Source organism: Gekko japonicus, unplaced genomic scaffold (genome assembly GCF_001447785.1).
Source record: "Gekko japonicus isolate JY-2015 unplaced genomic scaffold, Gekko_japonicus_V1.1 scaffold426, whole genome shotgun sequence".
Taxonomy (NCBI): Eukaryota; Metazoa; Chordata; class Lepidosauria; order Squamata; family Gekkonidae; genus Gekko; species Gekko japonicus.
Genome location: NW_015160848.1, coordinates 346,101 through 366,624, shown reverse-complemented (window position 1 = coordinate 366,624; position 20,524 = coordinate 346,101). Strand labels below are relative to the sequence as shown.

The 20,524-nt window shown below is 45.8% G+C and overlaps 1 protein-coding gene across 1 annotated transcript; it reads right to left on the bottom strand.

Annotated features, from left to right (window-relative positions):
* Positions 1 to 1,151: 1,151 nt before the first annotated feature.
* Positions 1,152 to 3,421, bottom strand: LOC107118292 (small proline-rich protein 2D-like). Its single transcript, XM_015420598.1, has 2 exons — positions 3,392 to 3,421; positions 1,152 to 1,939 (listed from the first exon to the last, which is right to left on the bottom strand). The coding sequence occupies exon 2, from the start codon at positions 1,916 to 1,918 to the stop codon at positions 1,550 to 1,552; it is 369 nt and encodes a 122-aa protein (XP_015276084.1). The 5' UTR covers positions 1,919 to 1,939; positions 3,392 to 3,421; the 3' UTR covers positions 1,152 to 1,549.
* Between the last annotated feature and the right edge of the window lie 17,103 nt (positions 3,422 to 20,524).

Sequence of the window (20,524 nt, the reverse complement as noted above, 5' to 3'; positions counted from 1 at the left end):
GTAAAGTTTCGTTGGAAGTCTGTTTTAAAAATTAGATCCAGGTGGGTAGCCGTGTTGGTCTGAAGCAATAGAAGAAAGTTAGAGTCCCAATGGCACCTTTAAGGTGCCATTGGGACTCTAACTTAAAAAAATACTTTTGAAAAGGAGGTGGGACCAGGGGTCATTTCCTGCAGGAGCGCACAGGAGCAGAGGTCTGGCAGTAAAGAGCCCAGGGGGTGGGCACATTCCACAAGCCCCACCGTCTTCTCCCAGCAGCCCTCAGTCAGAGCAAAAAGCAGCCAGGTAAGCTGCAGAGCCCCCCCGTCCCCCCCAGTCCAAAACAGTCCAGTGGCACCTTTAAGACCAAGTTTTATTCAGGTAACAGCTCTCCCTCCTCTGCGAGGACAGATCTGAAGGTCCCTCCCCCCAATAGCTAGAATCCAAGAGTTCAGTGGAGCCTGAGCAGTGGGTGTTGCCTTCTGACAGACTTCTGGTGATGTCAGGGTGTGTGGCATGTGCAAATAAATTATGCTAATGAGTTATGCTAATGAGCTCCTGCACCTCTTTTTCTACGAAATGACCCCTGGGTGGGACTATAAAAATATTTTTAATGCCATAAACTAGAGTAGGTGAGTTTAAAGAGGAATAGTGGAGAGGTCATTTGTAATTAGAGGCATAATACGTTCATGTTCAGGAGCAAGAAGACTCAAATGACCAACTACTGGTGTACAGGACAGGCATCTGTAGGGGACAAGTACCTTTGTGGTCTCTTTGGGACATTCCCTAAAAGTGCCTGGCTGGCCAGAGAACTAGAAGGATCTCAGCTCTGGTCCAGCAAGCTGTATAAAGGGGCAACGTTGCCTTCTACTGAGTCATTGAGCTCAACGTGGATGGCTCCAAATGGCATCTGCTCATCGTGGTGTCATGTACCTTCTCAACATCCACTGCCTGGGAACGAGGAGCCCAATATTGGATCTGGGTCTACTCCTAGGTGCTCTACCACTGAGCCATGACCCCTCCCAACTTTTGAAGTCCTTAGAAATCGGAAGGAACTGAATCCACAAAAGGAATTTTGATGCAGGCTAAAGTTTTATTGGAATAAAGGAGAGGAGCGACATCGTTTCCAGTGAAGCAGTTTCAGGGATGACAAACATGCCTTCTTTACTCAGCCAACAGTGGCCTTCCCCACTACAAAGCAAATGAATACAGAGAGAAAGGCAGGTTGCTGTTTTGGCAGGAAGACCTTTGTGGGCCCCTGAAACATTCAGAGGCCCACAGAGGGAAGATGCTCATACCCTTCTGATCCGAAAATCAAGATGGGTTCAGGAAAATCAAGTGAAGATTAAAGAAAAAAATCTTTTAAGGTGCGAGTAGAGCGGATACAAAGTAACTGCCACACGGTTGGGGCCATGGGCTTATGAAACTTTGCACAGCACCTACTGATCCTGATCTGGACGAGGACGTGTCATTCGTTCTGACACCCGAGTCCGTGAAGCCGTCAGCCGTCAATCCGTTCCGTACTTTTCAGGAAGCCATTTCATTCCCATCCTCGTGAAGCTCCGTTTCCAGCTTAACAGGAAGAACTGCAGATGCGGCCACAGGGGGGGCAGCCGCCACAGGCGGTGAGGCCTCCCACGCGAAGGGGCTCACAGGAGGCAGCCAGCACTGGCCCTGGGATCACGACCGTGCAAGGAGGTGGCTGTATCACAATTTCCGACGGCGGGATCTGGTTGATGCAGGAGACGCTGGCCCCCTCGGCGATGCCCAGGCTACGTGCTGAGGTCGAGGTTCCACAACATGAAGGCTTGCAGCTTGAAGGTGGGCAGCAGCTCATTTTGCCCAGACCGCCGACAGGGTAGCTACATGGGGAGGGGCATGGACTGGGGCAGCAAGGCTTGGGGCAAGATGGGGTTGCACAGGATGGAGGGCAGCAGGACATCTTGGGAAGGTGGAGGTGAGCCTGGAATTACATTTGCAAAGGATGGGAGATGTCAATGTGAGCGTCTGAAGGACAAACCGATCAAAGTCGCAAATATAACCATTGTCCCGGGGACTATAATGCCATAGCGTCCACACTCCAAATGCCCCGTTTAATCCAGGAGCAATGATCTCTACTTGTCTGGAGATTGACTGCAAGTCTAGGAGATTGCCAGGATGCACCTGGAGGTTGACAACCCTAACACAGTCCCACAGCTATAGTGGGGCATCCCGGGGCCTGGCCCCCTGGCTTACCACCAAGGCCCCCCCAATTTCCTATCCAGCTCAGGCTTCCCGACTTCCATTTTTAAATTTTATCTGTGGTGCTCACTTGGGGGGTGTGCAGGGTGCCCCCTGATTGATTTAAAGGCCCCCCAATTTTTTTAAAAAAATCCTGGCTATGGGCCTGCCCTAATATGACCTGAAAATCGAATGTGTGGGACTTCCACCATTCATCTCATCCATGCAGGTGTCTCAGGCTCTGCAGAGGCAGCACTCAATGCATTCCTCCCTCACCACCCCTCTATTTCCCAGAGAGCCACCTCCACTTCCTCCTTCTATCCCTGTGCCTCAGGAAGTCAGGAAGTCAGGAAAGTTCCTCCTATGGAAAAGGTTTCGATGCAATTGGTGGTATTTCTCACGCATGAATGTTCTCACGCATGAATGTTCGCACCTAAACAAAGGAAGGGAGTAGAAGGCGCCTGGAGAGATTAACATAAGAACATAAGAACATAAAACATTGGCATCTCTTATGTTCTTATGTTCTTATGTTAATCTGTCCAGGTGCCTTCTACTCCCTTCCTTTGTTTAGGTGTGAACATTCATGCGTGAGAAATCCCACCAATTGCATCGAAACCTATTCCATAGGAGGAGCTTTCCTGACTTGCTTCCTGACTTTCTGTCTTGCTTTCTTACCGTGTCTTCGGGACCGCCTCTCCCGATATGTCCCCCGAAGGGCACTGAGATCAGCAGATAAGAACCTCCTGGTGATTCCCGGTCCCAAAGATATCCGGCTGGCCTCCAACAGAGCTTTCTCAGCATTGGACCCAGCCTGGTGGAACTCTCCTCCCAATGACATCCGTGCCCCTGTCTGATCTATTAAAGTTCCGCAGGGCGTGCAACGTAGAGATGTTCTGCCAGGCCTTTGGTCGAGACCAGCGATGGTTCCTTTACATCTGCCCGGCACCCTCCCCTCCCCCCCCAGGAAAACCTGAATGCTAAATAGGCCATCTGCTTAAATATTTATGCTGAATGTTTTAATCTTGAATTTTGTAGTTTTAACTGTTTTTTTAAAAAAATGCATTAGATTTTATGTTGTTGCAAATTGCCCTGAGCCCCACTTAAGTGGGGAAGGGCAGTTAAGAAATTGAAATAAATAAATTAATTAATTAATAAAAAATTCATATACAACAAGAAGAAGTTATAACGGACTCACCGAGAAGCAATAGCAGCAGACAAGCGAGCAAGAGATCCGAGCAGAGTGGTGGAGACGGTTGCAGCTGTCCGGAGTTTTTATACGATCTCTTGGGAGCATTAAATGTGTGACTCATTTCTGAGTATTTATTTATTACGTTTTTTTAATGCCCCCTGTGGCATTTTTAAGGTAACCTCATATTACAGCGTGAGTGTATATTACCCTGTAGACTTCCTTCACCATTCAATATTACAGGACTTGGTCAGAAGTCCTATAAAAGCTTCCTTGAGTTAGATCAGGAATGAACCTGCGGCATCTCCTGGCTGACTACAGTGGAAGCAGATCACCCGCTTTGCCTGGAATGAACAAATTTTAATGTTTTGATGTTATTCTTTGGCCCTCATCTGGGGTCCATTGCCCACTTCAACCCCCAAGTCGAGTCAAATTCTAGCTGTCGCGTCCCTTCTGGCTGCTGCAGAATACACTCAGGTCCTGGGCAGTGTTCCCTCTAAGCTGAGTTAGTGTGAGCTAGCTCATAGTTTTTGAGCCTCCGGATGGCTCCAGAGCAAACTAATTTATGCAGCAGTGAAATCGCTCGCTCAAAACCTTAATGCCCTTTATGGCCAGGGTCCAGCCTACCTAAGGGAACGCCTTTCCCCATATGTTCCCCCAAGGGCACTATGGTCGGGGAGTCATAATCTCCTGGAAATTCCAGGCCCCAGGGACATTAAATTTGCATTGACCCGAGCCAGGGCATTCTTGGTGGCGGCTCCTACCTGGTGGAAGGCGCTACTGGAGGAGATCCGGGCCCTGCGGGATCTTTCTCAGTTCCGCAGGGCCTGCAAGACGGAGCTCTTCCACCAGGCTTTTGAGTAGGAGCCGCCGCCACCACTACTCCATCATTGCTATCTATGCACCATCGCACCATCACCACCACTATCTGGTTCCTTCGGGGTGCGAGGTGACCTGGCAGGAGAAGGGATGACGGACTATGGGAATGTTACCGTTGGGATTAAGATCTACCCCATCTTGTGACAAATGGAGCACTGATATTTTGTTATTGTATTTTATTGTTTAATTGTTATGTTGTATTTATTTGTTTGTTTTAACCTTGGCACTTTGTGCCTCTTGTTAACTGCCCTGAGCCTTCGGGGTAGGGTGGGATATAAATTCAAAGATAAATAAAATGCCAGTAGCTCACAAAGTAGAATTTTTGCTCACAGGACTCCACAGCTTAGAGGGAGCATTGGTCCTGGGTCAACATTCTTTGGTGGGGTTCCAGTTACCAAAATGGCTCCCAGGTGTCCATACATTGACCAAAGGAGCATCGTCGTTTTGAGGGGTCTGATGCCCATGCGATCCTAGGCTTAGGGCTAATGTTGGAACCCTCTTTGCCTGCGATATGTCAAGGTTCAAGATTTTATTGAATGCCTCATTATGTTGTGCACATTGCTGGAAGAAACAAACATTGGTTACTTGTTTAACAGGTTTTTTTATTTTTAAAAGACAAACATAACATAAAATGAGGGTATCCATTTCTTGTTTACAGATTTCATACCTTAACAAACAATATTATTATATAGTCCACCTTGTATCATTGTAAAGTTCTCTTGCAAATGTGTAGAAGTAAAGTTTTTTATATCCTTAAAATAGATTGTATGACTACGTGATTTATTTATTGTATTCTTCAATCCATTTGTAAAATCTTGACCAAGGGCTCTCAAAGCTTGTCTCTGGATGTCGTTTCAAAATTAAAGTTAGTTTATCCATTTCAGCACTTTCCAGCATTTTATTTACAAGTTCTTCTCTCGACGGTACTTCCTTTCTTCTCCAGTATTTGGCATAGAGTATTCTTGCCGCTGTTGTTACATGAATTATAAGATCATAATTTCGTTTTTTACAAGTTTCTGGTAAAACATTCAACAAAAATAATTTTGGTACAAAGGGAACATTTTTTTGTAAAATGTCATGAATCCAAAACCAATATTTTTTTCACTTCATCACATAACTACCACATATGATAAAAAGGATCCATTATTCTTGTGACATTTCCAACATACATTTGATACATTAGAGTAAATCTTTGAAAGTTTATCTGGGGTAATATACCATCTATAAAATATTTTGTATATATTTTCTTTATATGGGTTCAAGTTCAGGAATTATTACGATAAATAATAATAGCAAGAACAATTAGAAAATTAAACACAGCATTTGAAACTCATGTGCACGTACTATGATGGATGTTCTACACATCCTAACACTCAGGAAAAAGGTAAAGGTAAAGGTTTCCCTTGCTCAAAAGCTAGTCGAATCTGACTCTAAGGGGCGGTGAACATCTCTGTTTCCAAGCTGAAGAGCCAGTGCTGTCCGAAGGGGTTGGAAGCCTATGCACAACATATTATTGGGATCCTCTTGCCAGAGGTATACTGATTTTATCTAATGGTTCAATAAGTTGTGCAGATTGCTGGAAGGAACAAATCTAGGCTTAATGTTCAGGATTGATGAAGATAAAAAAAATAATAGCAAGGACAATTGGAAAATTAAATACAGAGCGTGAAACATGTCCGCGCACACACTATAATCAATGTTCTACAAATCGTTAACTTGTAGTACATCCTATCCAAAGCAAATATTTGTAATTGGAATGTGGAAAGCTGGGAGGAAGGAGAACAGGGAAGGGAAGCATACATGGTCCTGGGATAGGGTTGCCAAGTATTACCTCGATTCGGAGCGGGGGACTCCCGGGTTGCTCCCGGGTTGAGTTTTCCCTCAGATGGTCATGGCCCCGCCCCCAGTGTGCCCCATGTGATCGCATCACTTCCTGGTGATGTGCATGTCAGGGTGGAGCTCCCCCCGGGGCCCGATCCGGCGATGGCAGGGAAAGGGCCTCTGGGGCGGGGGTTTTCCCGCCCCCCGGGGGGACTTCGCAAGCCTATCCTGGGATTGAAGTCCAATGAGATTTGTCAATGAGAGGAGGAAGCCAGCTATGTGGAAGCAGTGTGGAAGAGAGGAGGGCCTGCATTGGAATTGTGGAGCTGATGCAGGGTCACACGCACCGATGTTGTTCAGGGTGGTGAGAACCAGGGAGGACTGTGAGGCACTCCAAAGGGATCTGTTGAGGATGGGCATTGTTGTTCTTCTTCTTGTTGTTGTTCAGTCGCACTGTCGAGTCTGACTCTTTGCGACCCCATGGACCACATCATGCCAGACCCTCCTGTCTTCCATGTTCGTTGTGTTGACCCCTAACATCTTTTGTAGTTGTTGTTCTGTCGCACAGTCGAGTCTGACTCTTTGCGACCCCATGGACAAGATCATGCCAGGCCCTCCTGTCTTCCGCCGTCCTCTGAAGTTTGCTCAATTTCATGTTCATTGCATCTATGACACTGTCTAACCATCTCATCCTTTGCCGTCCCTGTCTTCTTTGACCTTCAATCTTTCCCAGCATCAGGGTCTTCTCCAGTGAGTGCTCCCTTCTCATTGGGTGGTCAAAGTATTTGAACTTCAGCTTCAGTCTCTGGCCTCCCAGGGAACAGTCAGGGTTGATTTCTTTTAGGATGGACTGATTCAATCTCCTCGCAGTCCAAGGAACTCTCAAGATTCTTCTCCAGCACCATAATTCAAAAGAATCTATTCTTCAGTGCTCGGCCTTCCTTATAGTCCAACTCTTGTAGCCTTACAGTACTACTGAAAATACCATTGCTTTGACCATATGGACTTTTGTTGGCAGGGTGATGTCTCTACTTTTCATTATGCTGTCTAGGTTTACCATAGCTTTCCTCCAAACGAGCAGGTGTCTTTTAATTTCATGGCTGCCGTCACCGTGGACGAGTGGGCATCAGTGTAGCAAATGGGGTTCAATGTGGCCAAGTGCAAAATGATGCACATTGGAGCCAAAAATCCTAACTATACTTAAACATTGATGAGATCCAAACTGGCAGAGACTGACCAAGAGAGTCATAGTAGATAACTCAATGAAAATGTCGAGACAGTGTGCCACTGCCATAAAAATTTCAACACTATGCTGGGGATTATTAGGAAGGGAACTGAAAACAAATCAGCCAGTATCATCATGCCCCTATATAAATCAATGGTGTAACCTCATTTGGAGTACTGTGTACAGTTCTGATCACCACACTTCAAAAAGGATATTATAGCATTGGAAAAAATGCAGAAAAGGGCAACTAGAATGATAAAAGGGTTGGAACACTTCCCCTATGAGGAAAGGTTAAAGCGCTTGGGGCTCTTTACCTTGGAGAAATGACGACTGAGGGGTGACATAATTGAGGTTTATGAGATTATGCATGGGATAGAGCAGGTAGAGAAAGAAGTACTTTTCTCCCTTTCTCACAGTACAAGAACACGTGGGCACTCAATGAAATTGCTGAGCAGTCAGGTTAGAATGGATAAAAGGAAGTACTTCTTCACCCAAAGAGTGATTACCATGTGGAATCTACTGCCACAGGAGGTGGTGGAGGCAACAAGCATGGACGGCTTCAAAAGGGAATTAGATAAACATATGGAACAGAGGTCCATCAGTGGCTATTAGCCACAAGGTATAGATAGGACCTCTCAGGCTGAGACAAGTGATGCACTGTATACTTGGTGTTTGGTGGGGCAACAGTGGGAGGACTTCTAGTGCACTCACTGGGTCTTCTCCAGTGAGTGCTCCCTTCTCATTTGGTGGCCAAAGTATTTCAGCTTCAGCTTCAGTTTCTGGCCTTCCTGGGAACAGTTAGGGCTGATTTCTTTTAGGATTGACTGATTTGATCTCCTTGCTGTCCAAGGGACTCTCAAGAGTCTTCTCCAGCACCATAATTCAAAAGAATCTATTCTTTTGCACATAGAAGTGCTTTTACTCTGGCCCGAATGAATGCCCTTCTTTCAGCAGGTCTGGAGGTTTGGTATAATAAAGTACCATATGCCAAGAGAAAATGCAGGTGCTCATATGATAAAGTTTATACCACTGAACACATGATTATAGAGTGTCCCATAATTAATGAGCTGAGGGCTAGCGTAATCATCCCTCTAATTAAGTACATGGCATTGCCGAATATGAAAGTTCAGGTGACATAGTTACTATCGAGTACAGATAATTACATAAAAATGATTAAATAACATCAAGTAAGTAATGGCATTAAGAAATACAAATAATTAAATAACATTAAGTAAGGGTTTTTTCCAGTTTTAATTTCTGCTTAAGGTGATAGCTGTATGAGCAGTACTAGATAGATCGAATTCACTCAAATTTGTCCTCTCAAGCATGGAGGTAACAGGATACATCCTGTCTTTGAAGTCATTGGATTCAATTTGTGGCATTTCCCTTCTGCCCCCAGATCTGAGAAATACATTGCAATCTAGTATTCCAAACAGGCAGAGAACAAACTAAGAAATAAACTAAAAAGGATGCTTAGCTCTTCTGGAAGATTCGTGGAGGGATCCCAGCTATGTACTTTTTTAAAAATACTTTTTATTATTTTCCACACTTTTAAACATCACGCATCTACACACCACCACCACACACACACCCGACATATATAAGCATCTGCAACCTGGTTTTCAGCGGGAGCTTATCTGCATGTCTTTGGCCTTTCAGCCTTTTTTGGCTTCCAGAACTATTCTCTCTCTCCTTCAGCCGATCTGCTTTTCTTTTATTGTTGGATTCTTTAAACTTCCATGTCTGCCTCTTTCTCCATTTAATCCTTCTATCTCTTTCTCTTGCAGCCTTCGATATTCTTTTATTGTAACTTAACAAACTGCTTTTGGCCTTTACTCCTCCTTTTGTCCATCTATTTCCACCTCTTTCTCTTGACAGTACTTCCTTTTTTTTAATAGAGTCTAGCAGTTCCTCCTTAAGAGGAATAGAGTCCAGAGGTTCCTCCTTAAACTCCATGTATCTCTCCTCATTGGGATCACCTGAAGACGCTCTTTTCCTTGCCAACAATTCCTTCTCTTGAGGGATCCCAGCTATGTACTTGAGTATGGACGGCTTCAAGAGGGAATTGGATAAACATATGGATCAGGGGTCCATCAGTTGTTATTAGCCACAAGGTATAGATAGGAGCTCTCAGTCTGTGGCAAGTGATGCTCTGTATTCTTGGTGCTTGGGGGGCAAGAGTGGGAGGGCTTCTAGTGTCCTCACTGGTTGACCTCCTGATGGCACCTGGTATCTTTGGCCACTGTGTGACACAGAGTGTTGGACTGGATGGGCCATAGGCCGGATCCAACATTGGCTTCTCTTATGTTCTTATGTAACTCTCAGTCTGGTGCAAGTGATGCTCTGTATTCTTGGTGCTTGGGGGGAAACAGTGGGAGGACTTCTAGTGTCCTGGCCCCACTGCTGGACCTCTTGATGACACCTGGTATTTTTGGCCACTGTGTGACAGAGTGTTGGACTGGATGGGCCATTGGCCTGATCCAGCATTGGCTTTTCTTATGTTCTTATGTACTGAAGTGCAGATCTGAAATCCTGCTCAAGGCATAATATTCCTACATATGTACCCCAGAGAGCACTCCGATCGGGGATCCAGAACCGACTGGCCCTCCTGAATATCAAGGAGGCCAGGCTAGTGACAACTAGGGCCAGAGCTTTCTCGGTGGCGGCTCCACTCTGGTGGAACAAGTTGCAGCTCCTCAGGCCCTGTGAAATGGAGCTCTTCCACCAGGCCTTTGGAGCCGCCACCACTAGTGACATCTGATAGCCTACGATGAGGGAGCCCTGATCCCCTGGATCCTCCAACTACTGCCCAAACTGATCGCCCAGGATAACCGAAGAAGATCAAGGAACTGACTGTATGATGAGGAAACTAAGCACGAGCACTTCATTATATTATTATATTTATGGTTTTAAGAATTCTTGTGTATTAATGGATGTTATATTTTATATCGTATTGTTTTTATGTAAGCCGCCCTGAGCCGGCCTCGGCCGGGAGGGCAGGATAAACATCTAATAAATAAATTGTGATGCTGAGCTGCTCTGTGCTTGCTCCCTGGACTCATGGGCTCACACTGCACTCCTTGTGGCTCCAGTGCTGCAGTGTCCAGCATGCCTCCACTGGCCCACCACTGACCTTTGAAGGACCCAGTGGCCCTCCTTCTCCATCGTCAGAGGACCCCACTTCTGTCAACAAACAGGTCCCAGCACATGGTGGCAATTCTGCATCAGTGACAGACAAGGGCTGCGGTCACACACACTGAAGACTCCACTTCCATTCCTCTTTCAGTGCACTTTCCAACTGGATTTTGCCAATTCACATAGCACCCCGACCCCTCCCTGTTTAGGTGGTGAGCTGATTTGTGCTTACCCATGGAGTTTCATGGATCCACTTGGCTTCCAAAATACTGTACAGGATCCGGTGCCCCCTGGTATTTCTTTGGATGAGGTGGCAGAGGACTGGCATAGCTGGCTCTCAGAAGCCATCGATGACATTGCTCCCTGGTGTCCCCTTCACTCTCGCTCCAGGTCAGCTCCCTGCTGCACCTTGGACCTCTGGAGATGAAGCAAGAGCGAAGATGGTTAGAGCAAGGGTGGCGGCGTACTTGTGATGAAGCTGCATGGACAAGAGCATCTTATAGGATGCTTTTGAAAGCATATGAGATGGCAATGAAGGCTGGTAAGCAGGAATTTTGTGTGGCCTCCATTGCGTCCATTAGCCCTCTCCTGGCCCAGTTATTGAGAGCAATTAGATCATTTGCAAGCTCTTTTGTAGACAAAGTCTTGCTGCTCTGCTGTGACCTGCTGGCCGCACTTGAAAAAGTAAGTGAACTGGAAGCCCCTTGGTCGTCTTCAGGTCCAGTGTTGGACCGATTCAGCCAACTCTCTGAGGAAGAGGTCGACAGGACCCTGGAAGCTGTAAAGCTCATCAGTTGCCTCCTGGATCCATATCCATCTTGGCTTGTGAAAGCCTGTGGAGATGAGATCCAGATTCTCCTGGGGGAAATTATCAACCTGTTCCTAACATCAGAGACATTCCCAGAGTGTCTGAAAGAGATTGTGGTGAGACCACTCCTGAAAAAAAGCCATCTCTGGACCCTATGGTCCTAGCCAACTATCACCCAGTATCAAACTAACTGTTCCTGGGTAAGGTAGTTGAGTGACTCCTCCATCCTATAGTGTACCGGATTTGCTTCAAAGTGATGGTTCTTACCTTTAAAGACCTGTATGGCCAGGGTCTAGCTTACCTAAGGGACCACCTTTCCCCATATGTTCCCCCAAGGGCACTACGGTCGAGGAGCCAACATCTCCTGGAAATTCCAGGCCCCAGGGATATTAAATTTGCTGTGACCAGAGCCAGGGCATTTTCGGTGGCGGCTCCTACCTGGTGGAAGGAGCTCCCGGAGGAGATCCGGGCCCTGTGAAACCTTTCTCAGTTCTGCAGGGCCTGCAAGACAGAGCTCTTCCGCCAGGCTTTTGAGTAGGAGCCGCCGCCACCACTATTCCATCACCACAATTTATGCATCTTCGCACCACTTCCACCATTATGTGGTTCCATTAGGGTGCGAGGTGACTCTGGAAGGAGAAGGGATGACGGGCTATTGGAACGTTGCCGTTGGATTAAGATCTACCCCAACTTGTGATAAATGTAGCACTGACACTTTGTTGTTTGTATTATATTGTTTTATTCTGTTTTATGCTGTTTTTATCTGTTTTAACTTTGGCACTCGTGCCTCACTGTTAGCCGCCCTGAGCCTTCGGGGAGGGCGGGATATAAATCCAAAAATAAATAAATAAATAAAAATCCTGGATCTATTCCAGTCCAGCTTCTGCCATGGCCATGGGATGGAGACTGTGCTGGTCACAGATGACCTCCAGAGGCATGTGGATCAAGGCGGAACTGCTGTTGCTACTCAATCTAATGGCATCATTTGACATGGTCAATTATGATCTATTGACCCACCACCTCACCTTACATGAGACACCACCAGGGAAGTCTAGAGTTTCAACAGAAAGGCAGGCAATGGCAAACCGCCTCTGTCCAGCTCTTGTCTTGAAGACCCTATGAGGTCACTGTAAGTAAGCTGTGATTGATGACACTTTCTACCACTACTTCCAGGGCAGGAGGGTAAGTTATTTGCATTGTGCTAGAACTTCACATCAATATTTGCCATCCAAAGATTTTGGAGTCCATTTGATTTTTTACATCTGGAACACAGAAGAAGGAGAGGGGGTTTGGAATTTTTTTGTAATTAGACATTGTTATTCCAGAATGCATGACAACTGATGGCAAATAGTGGTGATTATTGGTCATTATATGAGAGAGGGCAGGGAATATGATGTTTGTTTACAACGTACATGCTGCATGAGTCAAACTCTGGCAAGAGAGCCCTCGTCTCCTGGAACTTTTAATGACAGTTGGTGTTAGTCGCCAGAAGGATAACTACAAGAAGATCGAAGATCATAAGCATCTGGAGCAGAGGTCCATCAGTGGCTATTAGCCACAAGGTATATAGACAGGATCTCTCAGTCTGGGGCAAGTTTTGCACTGTATTCTTGGTGCTTGGGGGGGGGCAACAGTGGGAGGGCTTCTAGTGTCCTGGCCCCACTGCTGGACCTCCTGATGGCACCTGGTATTTTTGGCCACTGTGTGACACAGAGTGTTGGACTGGATGCGCCATTGGCCTGATCCAACATTGGCTTCTCTTATGTTCTTATGTTCTTAACCAACTATAAGAAGAGTGCATTGTGTCATCACAGCCATCGGGAATTATTGCTATTAGCAATTTATTGAGTTGTATAGTTTAAATGATTTTAGAATTGTTTTAATTCAAATTAGTTACGTTTTATTGTAAATTATTTATTGGTTTTAGGTAAGCCGCCCTGAGCCAGGTTTGACTGGGAGGGCGGGCTAAAAAACCAATAAATAAATAAATAAACCGAGTGCTGGAGTAGAAAAGAGTAAGAGTCCAGTAGCCCCTTAAAGACAAAGACTGACAGAATTTGAGATAGGCTATGAGCTTCTATGAGTCACGACTCACTTAGAGCAGTGACTCATGAAATCTCCTCCCATGTCACAAATTTTGTTAGTCTTGAAGGTGCCCCTGGACTCTTACTCTTTTCTACTGCTACAGACAAACTAACACAGTGACCCATGTCGATCTAAAGAGTATCAGTAAATTATTAAGAATAATGTACTAAACGTAATATTCATTCAGCTATTCAAGACAGAGATTTTGAAATCTGAGGCTACCTTTTGAGTGTCAAATTTCCTGCTAGTTTTATGCTTCAAATAGATTTTAAAAAACTGATTTATAACTTGTCAGCGTTTCATTTAAGCCCTGTTTTCTTCTTCCTCTATTGCAGAAAAATGAGGTCGTGTCATAATGTGATTGGCTGTAAGACTAAGCTCATAACTATAGTGTCCTGGAAGGGTTGCAGTCCAATTGGTAATGTTTTCCCTTAGAATCATAGAATCACAGAGTTGGAAAGGGGAATACAGGCCATCTAGTCCAGGGGTGGCCAAACTATGGATCTGGAGCCACATGAGGCTCTTTCGCACATATTGTGTGGCTCCCGGCAGGGCAGCTGGGGAAGCGAAGGGGAGGCTTGAGGCAGGGAGGAGCAGAGAAAGAGAGCAACTTTAGCTTTAAATGCATTCTCAAAGCCCCTTCCCCCCAGGCTACAAATTTGATTGGACAAATAAATATCATTACCAATATTTATTTTTATCCTTTTTGTTTTTGGCAGTCTCATTTCATGTTAATAAAAAGCAAATGTGTGCATTTTTCAATAAAAATGTGTTTGTAGTATCTGTTCATGTCTTGCGGCTCTCAAACATCTGACGTTTATTCTATGCGGCTCTTACGTTGAGCAAGTTTGGCTACCCCTGATCTAGTCCAACACCCTGCCCAATGCTGGATCAGCCTAGAGCATCCCTGACAAGGGTTTGTCCATCAGATGCTTCAAGACTGCCAGGGAGGGGGAGCTCACCACCTCCCTAGGCAGCTGATTCTACTGCTGAACAACTCTTAATGTAAAAAAAGTTTTCCCCTAATATCCAGCTGGTACCTTCCTGCCCATAATTTGAACCATAATTTAAACCTCCCAAACACTGTGGAATGTCAAAGCAATTTATGCCTCAGGTAAACTGCTTATGAACCATAAGGCAAATTCCGTTGTGTGTGTCAGGATTCCTCACACTTCTTCCGTATTTCCTATCTTTATAGGTCTGAGCTAGTTCTGCTCAGACACCAAATGGAGTTGGGTGGTCCTCCCGTCCAGCCTGCAAGACGGAGCTCTTCCACCAGGCCTTTAATTAGGAGCCGCCCACCACTACGCCCAACGACCATCATTATTAACATCGTGGTAATAGGTTGGCCCATTATGATATCGAGCCACAGTGTCACAAGGGGCCAGAATACTGCTGAATTGGGACTTTAGTACTATATTTTATTGCATGCCACCTCAAATTGACTGAACATCGACCATCTCTGCAAGCACTTTAACTGTTTGATGTATGAGTGTTTTATTCTGCTTTATCTTGTTTTTTAATGTTTTATGCTGTTTTGGCACATGGTGCCGTTAATTGTGAGCCGCCCTGAGCCCATCCGCGGGGAGGGCAGGATATAAATTTAATAAGTAATAATAATAATAATAAAAAAACATCAGGAGGAAGAGTTTCCATGCCCTGCACAATTCTGCTCCCCATTTCTATGATTTGGAGGGGGGGCCACTCTTTTTTTCAAATGGAAGCCCTGCTCCCATTTCATCACCACCATCACACATTTCCTCTTGAACTTCACAGTGCCAACTGGCACACTGCCTATAATGTTACTAGCCCATGCCTGGACTCATCCTTTCCCACCACAGCCCAGGAGCTGGGATACGTCTCTGTTCCACAGCCCTCAGAGGGAGGTTGAGAAACTGGAAAACTGTCTTCCTGCATGAGGCACAAAGGGATTTTACAGCAACAAGACGGCACATGATTGAAGAGAAACATCTCGTCCATGGGAAAAGTCTAGGCTAGAGCAGACCTGGGTGTAGAAAACATTGGGGGAAGGGGGAGGATTGGATGGTTGACTCCTCAAGGACAAAGATGGCTGGAGGAAGACCAGAGCAAGAAATAAAAGGGAGGCTTCACAGAAAGGCCATGAAGGAAATTAGGAGGACAATCCTGGAGGGAAAGGCAGAGGGCTGTTTCTGGGGAGTAAAGGAAGGACCTGCAGTGCTCAACCAGCATCGTCCTTTCCTCAGTTCTGAGGCCCAAGGAGTTCCAATGTGGAAGGCATGTTGGGAGCGGGGAGAGCAACCTCACTGAAGGGCAGTCTCACAAATTGACCCAAGATGACAATGAGCCCACTCTGTCTATGGAAGACAATGACCCCCATATTGAGGTAATCGAGTCTATGGACACTTCAAGCTTCATAAACACCCTCAGAAGATTCCTTGCCAGGTCTGACTGTGGCACAAACTTCATAGGAGCCTTTAGAGGGCTGTAGAGAGCAGAGGTCTACCAGTGGCTATAGGTATAGATAGGAACTCTCAGTCTGGGGCAGGTGATGCACTGTATTCTTGGTGCTTGGGGGGGGTGCAACAGTGGGAGAGCTTCTAGTGTCCTGGCCCCACTGGAGGACCTCCTGATGGCACCTGGTATTTTTCGCCACTGTGTGACAGAGTGTTGGACTGGACGGGCCATTAGCCTGATCCAACATTGGCTTCTCTTACGTTCTTAAACAGAAGCATTGATCTTGATTCAGCACTCAGCGACTACTCAGAATTGTACGTGGATATTCAATCCCCTCCATGCGTCTCACATGGAGGAAGCATGAGAGCACATGATCAGTGTCGCACACAGAATCTTAGACTCCATCCTGGGGGGGAACACCTTTTCTCACCCATGAGGATTTGACTACCCTTCTAGCAGAAGGATCTGCCATAATCAACGCCAGACCTTTGGTTCCAATGCCTTCAGATCCAGACAACCCAACCGTCCTGACACTGGCCACCTTGCTGATGCAAAAAAACAGGTGACTGGTCGGCACCCCAAGGGGACTTCATCACTAAGGGCATGCACAAGCAACAATGGAGGCAGGTTCAGCTCCTTGCTAACACCTTCTGTAAGTGATGGAAGGAAGAGTGTTGGGTGATAGTGAGATATTGAAAAAAATGGTATTTAGCAGAGATAATATAGCCCAGCAGAGCCTGAGTAAAATAATTCCGACTGAGAGTCCATGTGTGATCAAAATATAAAGTTTTTACTAAATTCTAGCATGGGGAAGGGTAACTGGGATGAAAATAACAAAAGAGCAAAGTCGGCTACATCCTTAACACTACAAAGACAAAACTAGAAGACAGAGATTTTGACTACTCTTCTTGTTTCTTCAGAACATCAAACAAAGACAGGAAGAGAAGCCATAAAATGGTAATATACCTTGACACTTTACTCCCAATCAAATTCCTAGATCAGGGAGAAAATTCCCGGGCAATCCACATCTAAAGAACATTGGTTACATGAGAAACATGTGACTTCCTGTGAGTAACGTAAACAAACATTTAACCCCAGACATACTGAGTGTTTTCAACTTGTAATACCCAACAAAGCAACAATGGAGACAAGTTCAGCTCCTTGCTAACACCTTCTGTAAGTGATGGAAGGGAGAGTATCTGCTGACTCTACAAAGGAGCTTGAGCAGAAGGCAGAAATGGAGTGTTTGCTTGTTTGGGAGGGCTAGCTTGCTGCCGTTGAGGGAAAGGGAGAGAAAGAGTGAAAGCATTTGCTTCTCTGGAAAGGCTGAGCTGATGATGAAGTAGTATGGCCAGATGGCTACCTGATGAGACTGCCAATCAACAGGCAGGTCAACAAGAGACTCCACAATCAGACAACACAGGACTGGTTGGATACATGGATGCTGACTGAGGTCAAAACAAAACTGACTATAAGTTAACCAGTGGCTACCTGTTTTTTCTATGGAGACAGCCTGATCAGCTGGACTAACCAAAAGCAAACACTGGCCCCGGTCACACGGAAGGTTTTGGGTCGGGAGAGGGATGGATCGGGGGCACAGCAAACAGGCACGATCTCACTGCAACATCTGGGAAGCGGCGTGCACCCGTCTCCGATCCGGCCCTAACCCCGGAAAACTCGCTGCAAAAAAGAACTTCCTAGAGAGGAGGACTTACCTGCAGCATTGCAGCAAATGTGGCCATGGGATCGCCGCCGTGCTCGTTGTGCGTATGAATCCCGGCTCCCCGCCAAACTGCGCATGAGCACACATGCGCAGTTCAGCTGCCACACTCTTTTTTCTGTGGCTTCCCCCCAGCATCTGATCGTGCCGGGGAGGAAGTGTGCGACGGCTCAGGGGACCTATGTGATCCCGCCACCGCGTGTCTCTTTTGGTGCAGCTTTAAAAAGCCGCACTTTGCCCACCCTTTTTCCCCCCGTGTGGCAGGGACCACTATTTGCCAAGTATAAAACTGTGGAATTCCGAAAACAACATCCGTGACAAAAATAATGAAGAGTCAACAAAGATAAGTTGCAAAAATATTTACTGTAGTAATTCTGCAGAAAATTTTCTTCTATTATCGCACATACGCTAACAAATACTGCACAATGTAAACTTTATCTGAGTGTGTGGCAATCCCAATTCTTATCTATTACTACTTATCAACTCTTTTAAAGAAACATTCCATGTTGACTCTCTAATAATTGTGAAGACTTTGAGTTCGGTTATTAGAGAGTCAACATGGAATGTTTCCTTCAAAAACAGTAGTAGTTGATAAGAATTGGGATTGCTACACGCTCAGATAAAGCAAATGTTGCAAAATGAATTGTTTACATTACACACTATTCGTTAGCGTGTGAGTGATAATAAAAGAAAAATGTTTACAGAATCACTACAGTAAACGTTTTTGCAACTTATCTTTATTGACTCTTCATGATTTTTGTCACGGATGTTGTTTTTGAAATTCCACTTCCTCACGTGATCTCTCATTTTTTGCTTTAAGCAGGGGTCATTTCGTAGAAAAAGAGGTACAGGAGCTCATTAGCATAACTCATTAGCATAACTCATTTGCATATGTCACACCCCCTGACATCACCGGAAGTATGTCAGAAGGCAACACCCACCGCTCAGGCTCCACTGGACTGTTTTGGATTGCTAGCTATTGGGGGAGGGGGGAACGTGCAGATCTGTCCTCACAGAAGAGGGAGAGCTTGTACCTGAATAAAACTTGGTCTTAAAGGTGCTACTGGACTGTCTTGGACTGGGGGGGGCAGGGGGGGCTCTGCAGCTTACCTGGCTGCTTCTTGCTCTGACTGAGGGCTGCTGGGAGCATGAGGTGGGGCTTGTTGCATGTGCCTGCCCCCTGGACTCTTTACTGCCGGAGCTCCACTCTTGTGCACTCCTGCAGGAAATAACCCCTGGCTTCAAGTATAAAACTGTGGCTGAACATATCTGTAGTGCCTGCGGTGAACTTGAATGGACCATCATCTATCCACTGAGACTTTGGTGTTCATGAGCCTAAGCCAATAACCTTGTTTGAAGACAACCAGGCATACATAGCCCTATCAAAGAGTGAAAGCATAAAAGCAAGAAGCAAGCTGTTAGATATTCTGTGAGAGAGATGCAGCAACAAGGGTGGGTTGAACTCAAGCATTGTCCTTCAGAAGAGATGGAAACTGACATACTCACCAAGACACCCGCAATAGGAAAGTTGGAGTCCCTGCACAAGATATTAAACCTTCATTACTTCGGTATACGACACTTGAGAAGAGGTGTTGGGGTTTGCAAGTGTCAACCACTTCATTCATGAAGAAGTCAAACTGTTTATGTATGACAATGTTAGCTAGTTAGCTTAGTACCAATTAGCTGGCTGTTACCAACAATAGCTTGCCTCGTTGTTGGGGAAATTAGCAGGGGAGGCCAGAGGGGTACCAGGGACTGCACACCAGTTTATACCAAGGTCCGGTACGGTAGGAAGACTCCAGATCTGAAGAGTAAATTAAATCATTTTTATTGTAAAATTTCCCTAATCACAGGCACAGTAAGCATTCAAAAAAGAGCAAGCAATTCAGAATGAAGAAAGCAGAGGTGATGATAGCAAATAGAGGGGTCAGTTATGAGTGACACGACTTGCCCAGATGTGCAGAGGTCCTAGAAGAGAAGTGTTTAGGGCTCAAACACAGTTTGGGGATGAACTGCCCCTTGACATCTGTTACCAATGGCATCCATTTTGGACTATGTTATGAGTTATGCTTATGGACATATGCTTGACACAGCAAGGGCTAGTGAAGAAACTGTGAAGCACAGGGTTCAACCAGGGGACAAGCAAAGACAATGCCAGCTGCATAGGATGATTATCACCTAGCCAGCAAGGTCTCCGGAGTCGTTAAGCTCTTTATGTATGCGAACATTAAGGTTGATCACCACATAAGAACATAAGAGAACATAAGAGACGCCAATGTTGGATCAGGCCAAAGGCCCATCCAGTCCAACACTCTGTGTCACACAGTGGCCAGAAATACCAGTGCCATCAGGAGGTCCAGCAGTGGGGCCAGGACATTAGAAGCCCTCCCACTGTTGACCCCCCCCCAAGCACCAAGAAGACAGAGCATCACTTGCCCCAGAGCCCCTAGCTATACCTTGTGGCTAATAGCCACTGATGGACCTCTGCTGCATATGCTTATCTAATTCCCTTTTGAAGCCGTCCATGCTTGTAGCACCCACCACTTCCTGTGGCAGTGAATTCCATGTGTTAATCACTCTTTGGGTGAAGAAATACTTCCTTTTATCCGTTCTAACCCGACCACTCTGCAGTTTCATGGAGTGCCCACGAGTTCTTGTATTGTGAGAAAGGGAGAAAAGTACCTCTTTCTCTACCTGCTCTTTCCCATGCATAATCTTATAAACCTCGATCATGTCACCCCTCAGTCGTCTTTTCTCCAAGCTAAAGAGCCCTAAGCGCTTTAACCTTTCCTCATAGGGAAAGTGTTCCAACCCTTTTATCATTCGAGTTGCCCTTTTCTGCACTTTTTCCAAAGCTATAATATCCTTTTTAAGGTGTGGCTACCTGGTAATCCGTTTGAGCCCACCCCCTCCCCTTGCAGCCGAGACCTTAAAACATCTTGCACAGAGCCAAGAGGCTATCTATCCGCTCTCCCTCCCTCGTACCAATGTCCTCTTCCTGTCTGCTTAAACCTCTCTTGTCCCACTTACTAT

Coding starts and splice junctions, on each gene's coding strand:
- LOC107118292 (XM_015420598.1), bottom strand. CDS start 1,918: ATGTCCTGCTGCCCTCCATCCTGTGCAACCCCATCTTGCCCCAAGCCT.